The sequence below is a fragment of the Gobio gobio genome, assembly GCF_949357685.1.
Source record: "Gobio gobio genome assembly, chromosome: 13".
Classification (NCBI taxonomy): Eukaryota; Metazoa; Chordata; class Actinopteri; order Cypriniformes; family Gobionidae; genus Gobio; species Gobio gobio.
Window position 1 is genome coordinate 3,797,128 of NC_137106.1, and position 5,700 is coordinate 3,802,827.

A 5,700-nucleotide genomic window follows, 5' to 3' on the forward strand; every position below is an offset into this window, starting at 1 on the left:
TGACAAAAGATAAAAAGTTGTGATAACAAATCATGAATATAATTTTGTTACCTGGTTTAACTAATAAAAAAGTATGTTTCATGGTTGCCTTATGAAATTTGAGTTCATTGAAATTAAAAATTAGAGTTAATACAATGAAGGAGATTATTTAACATTAATTATTTAAGTTCATTTGACAAAAGATAAAAAGTTGTGATAACAAATCATGAATATAATTTTTAACAGTGTATAATGCATTATAAAGGTACATCATAATGCATTATATCTTTTCATAAATAATAGTAGCCAAAGTTTAAACACATTATAATAGTCACAGATTCCTTGTTACAATGTCATGTTTTAATAAATTATCATTTCTAAACTGTGGTTACAAGCCATAATTAATGTATTATATAAAGGCTTTAAATAAAGTGATATAACTGTAACCAAAGTCAAAATGCAATATTTGCAGATTACTTGCAACATCTGAAATTGATTGTTTGTCATGTGTTTTTAATGCATTAAAGGAGTGTTCAATGAGCAGATAAGCATCATAATGCATTATAACTGGGGTGACAATTATTCATGAGACCTTGCAATGCATTAAAAGGTGCGTTAAAAGTACTTTTATAATGTATTATTATTTATCAGACCATGCAACAATATATGGGCTATTTAATATTCATATTTACAGCCTTTATATATAATGCATTATAAAAGTACTTTTAACGCACCTTATAATGCATTATAGCCTATATAAAGGCTGTAAATATGAATATTAAATAGCCCATATATTGTTGCATGGTCTGATAAATAATGCATTATAAAAGTACTTTTAATGCACCTTATAATGCATTACAGCCTATATAAAGGCTGTAAACATGTGTATTAAATAGCCCATATGTTGTTTAGTATGACATAACTCCATCAATAAACAATATATGTGGTATAACGGACCTAAATGCACCTTCACACACACATTTCAAAGCCTTGCCGGGTTGCATAACTCCTTGCATGCATGCATACTTTTCCATTTTTAGGGTTTAGAGTGGGTCTGCAAACCAGAGCACCTATATATTATGAAACCAAGACAGGAGTCTGGGATGCCGTCAGTGATTGCATCGAGCTTAAAATAACATGTTCGTAATCCTGTGCAAACCAGAGCAGAAATAACGATTACAGCTCCAGCGCGCGACGGCTGGAAACACGCGCGCGCGCGCCAAATAAGGAGATGCAACGAGTTGAGATGCTCAGAAACATTAAACGAGAGTTTTGCACAGTGAATGCCCCAGACAGAGCGCGTGCAAACGAAACAAAGATGATCCACGCGCTGGATTCACTGCACGCAGACTCGGGAGCTCGTGCGGATCTTCTGACGGAGTCTCCGAGGCTTCCACAATGGGAGGAGTGAGACTGTCCTCGGGTCCGGCCCCCTGTGCCGCAAACATATATAAAAGACATGAATCCCACCGACCAGCTCAGAAAACACACTGAGCTTAACCTGGGAAAGCCTAGCAAGTGTAGAACACTTTGCATTTAGATTTGTGCATGCTTATGCTTTTTCTGTGTGTGCAACTTTAGGCATTATTTGAGCAGGAAAAAAAAAAGCAAGAATGGCTCTGAGTGAAGCCGAGTTTGGACTGAAGGGGAGCAGCATCATGAAGGAACAGGTTCAGCCGGCTCTGATAGCATCCTTCATCATCCTCTTCTTCCTCGAGGCCTGTCTGTGGGTCCGAAATCTCACGTTCAGGAAACGGCTCCCGGGCCCGTTCGCCTGGCCCTTGGTGGGCAACGCCATGCAGCTCGGCCAAATGCCGCACATCACCTTCTCAAAGCTGGCGAAGAAATACGGGAATGTCTACCAGATCCGACTCGGCCGCAACGACATCGTGGTTCTCAACGGAGACGCCGCCATTCGGAAGGCGCTCGTCCAGCACAGCACCGAGTTCGCCGGACGGCCCAACTTCGTATCTTTTCGGATGATTTCCGGCGGCCGAAGTTTGACCTTTAACAACTACGGCAAACAGTGGCGGACGCACCGGAAAGTCGCGCAGTCGACTTTGAGAGCGTTCTCGTTGGCGAACACCCAAACCAAAAGAGCGTTTGAGCAACACGTCGTGGGCGAAGCCATGGATCTGGTCCAGATGTTCCTGAGGCTCAGCGCTGATGGACGCCACTTCAACCCGGCGCACGAATTCACAGTCGCCGCCGCCAACGTCATCTGCGCGCTTTGTTTCGGGAAACGCTACGGACATGACGACCCCGAGTTCAGGACTCTCCTGAAAAGAGTGGATAAGTTCGGAGAAACCGTAGGCGCCGGGAGTTTGGTGGACGTCATGCCTTGGCTACAATCGTTTCCGAATCCCGTGAGAAGCGTCTACCAGAACTTCAAGATCATCAACCAGGAGTTCTTTGCTTATGTGAAGGACAAAGTGGTGCAGCACAGAGAAACGTACGACCCTGAGGTCACCCGCGATATGAGCGACGCCATAATCGGCGTGATCGAGCACGGGAAGGAGAGCATCCTGTCGAAAGACTTCGTCGAAGCAACGGTCACTGATCTAATCGGGGCGGGACAGGACACAATGTCAACCCTGATGCAATGGATCCTCCTGCTTTTAGTCAAACACCCGTCCATTCAGAGCAAACTTCAAGAGCTGATTGATAAAGTAGTGGGTCGCGACCGCCTGCCCTCGATTGAAGACAGGAGCAACCTCGCATACCTGGACGCCTTCATTTACGAGACCATGCGCTTCACCAGCTTCGTCCCGGTCACCATCCCGCACTCCACCACCTCAGACGTCACCATCGAAGGCCTCCACATCCCCAAAGACACCGTGGTGTTCATCAACCAGTGGTCCGTCAACCATGACCCTCAGAAGTGGCGCGATCCTCACGTCTTCAACCCGTCGAGATTCCTGGACGAAGCCGGCGACCTGGACAAAGACCTGACCAACGGCGTGATGATCTTCTCCATTGGGAAGAGAAGATGCATTGGAGATCAGATCGCAAAAGTCGAGGTGTTCCTGTTCTCCGCCATCCTGCTGCACCAGTGCTCGTTCGACAGCAACCCTTCTCAGGATCTCTCCATGGACTGCTCGTACGGTTTGACACTGAAGCCTCTGCATTACACCATCTCGGCCAAGCTCAGAGGAAAACTTTTTGGCTTGGTATCGCCGGCATGAGGGAAAGCCGCCGGCTTGTTCTTGTGACTAAAGGCCAGCAGAGACTGAACATATTGCAAATGTATTCCACATAGTAAAGCTGCACTGAATGCTGTCTGATAATTGCATATTTAATATTTAATGAATATTTACACCGTTTATATGTTTTGCAATGATTCAATGAATTGATCACATCTATAGAAAAGTATAGAAGCTTAGAATAAAAGCCACAGAATAAAAGATAATTGCGACTTTTTATCTCACAATTCTGACTTTATATCTCGTAATTCTAATTATATCTCGTAATTCTGATTATATCTCGTAATTCTGATTATATCTCGTAATTCTGACTTTTTATCTCACAATTCTGACTTTATATCACACAATTCTGATTTTATAACTTTATATCTCAATTCTGACTCTATATTTCGTAATTCTGACTTTATATCTCGTAATTCTGACTTTATATCTTGTAATTCTGACTTTATATCTCACAATTCTGACTTTATATCTCGTAATTCTGAATTAATATCTCGTAATTCTGATTATATCTCGTAAATCTGACTTTATATCTCACAATTCTGACTTTATATCTCGTAATTCTGAATTAATATCTCGTAATTCTGATTATATCTCGTAATTCTGACTTTATATCTTGTAATTCTGACTTTATATCTCACAATTCTGACTTTATATCTCGTAATTCTGACTTTATATCTCGTAATTCTGACTTTATATCTCGTAATTCTGACTTTATATCTCGTAATTCTGAATTAATATCTCGTAATTCTGATTATATCTCGTAAATCTGACTTTATATCTCACAATTCTGACTTTATAACTTTGTATCTCAATTCTGACTCTATATTTCGTAATTCTGACTTTACATCTCGTAATTCTGACTTTATATCTCACAATTCTGACTTTATATCTCGTAATTCTGATTATATCACGTAATTCTGACTTAATATCTCACAATTCTGACTTTATATCTCGTAATTCTGACTTTATATCTCGTAATTCTGATTAAATCTTGTAATTCTGATTTAATATCTCGTAATTCTGACATTATATCTCGTAATTCTGATTAAATCTCGTAATTCTGATTTAATATCTCGTAATTCTGACTTTATATCTCGTAATTCTGATTAAATCTCGTAATTCTGATTATATCTCGTAATTCTGACTTAATATCTCACAATTCTGACTTTATATCTCGTAATTCTGATTAAATCTTGTAATTCTGATTTAATATCTCATAATTCTGACTTTATATCTCCTAATTCTGATTATATCTCGTAATTCTGACTTTACATCTCACAATTCTGACTTTATATCTTGTAATTCTTACTTTTTATTTCCATTCTGACTTTATATCTCCCAATTCTGACTTAATATCACTCAATTCTGACTTAATATCTCACAATTCTGACTTAATATCACACAATTCTGACTTAATATCACTTAATTCTGTCTTAATATCACTCATTTCTGACTATATCTCGTAATTCTGACTTTATATCTCGTTATTCTGATTATATTGTAATTCTGACTTAATATCTCACAATTCTGACTTAATATCACTCAATTCTGACTTAATATCACTCAATTCTGACTTTATATCTCGTAATTCTGACTTTATATCTCGTAATTCTGACTTAATATCTCACAATTCTGACTTTATATCTCATAATTCTGACTTTATATCTCGTAATTCTGATTATATTGTAATTCTGACTTAATATCTCACAATTCTGACTTAATATCTCGTAATTCTGACTTTATATCTATATAGCAGTCCTGAGATAAAAAAATCTAAATTGTAAGACAAAGTCAGAATTGTGTCATATAAAGTCAGAATTGCGAGATATAAAGTCAGAATTGAGATATAAAGTCAGAATTGCGAGATATAAAGTCAGAATTGAGATATAAAGTCAGAATTGAGATATAAAGTCAGAATTGTGAGATATAAAGTCAGAATTGAGATATAAAGTCAGAATTGCGAGATATAAAGTCAGAATTGTGAGATATTAAGTCAGAATTGTGTGATATAAAGTCAGAATTGAGATATAAAGTCAGAATTGAGATATAAAGTCAGAATTGCGAGATATAAAGTCAGAATTGTGAGATATAAAGTCAGAATTGTGAGATATAAGCCACAATTCCCTTTTTCATTTTTTATTCTGCGGTGCAAACAAGCTTCCATAGAAGAGATTCTAAATGTTTAAATTGCTTTCCATAAACCATCTATGCTTCAAAAAGAATGTTTTGCAGATCACAATATGAGGTGTTTATGGTCAAACTCTAAGCCACTGTCACTGTAGACGCATCAGTTATTATGTAATATTATGCAATTGTTTGTAGTGAGTCATTACCAGCGGCTGTTACTTCCTATGAACCCAGATGTTGAATCACATCTGGCATAGCAGTGCATTTAATTATGCTTGCATAAAACTGTATAACAATGTGATTATGTACTTCAGGTATTTTCAGTATTTTAAGCATTTATTTATACCCATTATACTGTTTCTATAAATTATATTCTCTTGCAATTTAT

At 37.9% G+C, this 5,700-nt stretch overlaps 1 protein-coding gene across 1 annotated transcript in view; it reads left to right on the forward strand.

The window, feature by feature from the left end:
• Positions 1-1,475: 1,475 nt before the first annotated feature.
• cyp1c1 (cytochrome P450, family 1, subfamily C, polypeptide 1) overlaps positions 1,476-5,700 on the forward strand; it is a 4,479-nt gene continuing 254 nt past the window's right edge. Inside the window, exon 1 of the mRNA XM_079833801.1 lies at positions 1,476-5,700. This exon is cut by the window's right edge and continues 254 nt beyond it. Coding sequence (XP_079689927.1) covers positions 1,593-3,164 — 1,572 coding nt within the window. The 5' untranslated portion in view covers positions 1,476-1,592 and the 3' untranslated portion in view covers positions 3,165-5,700.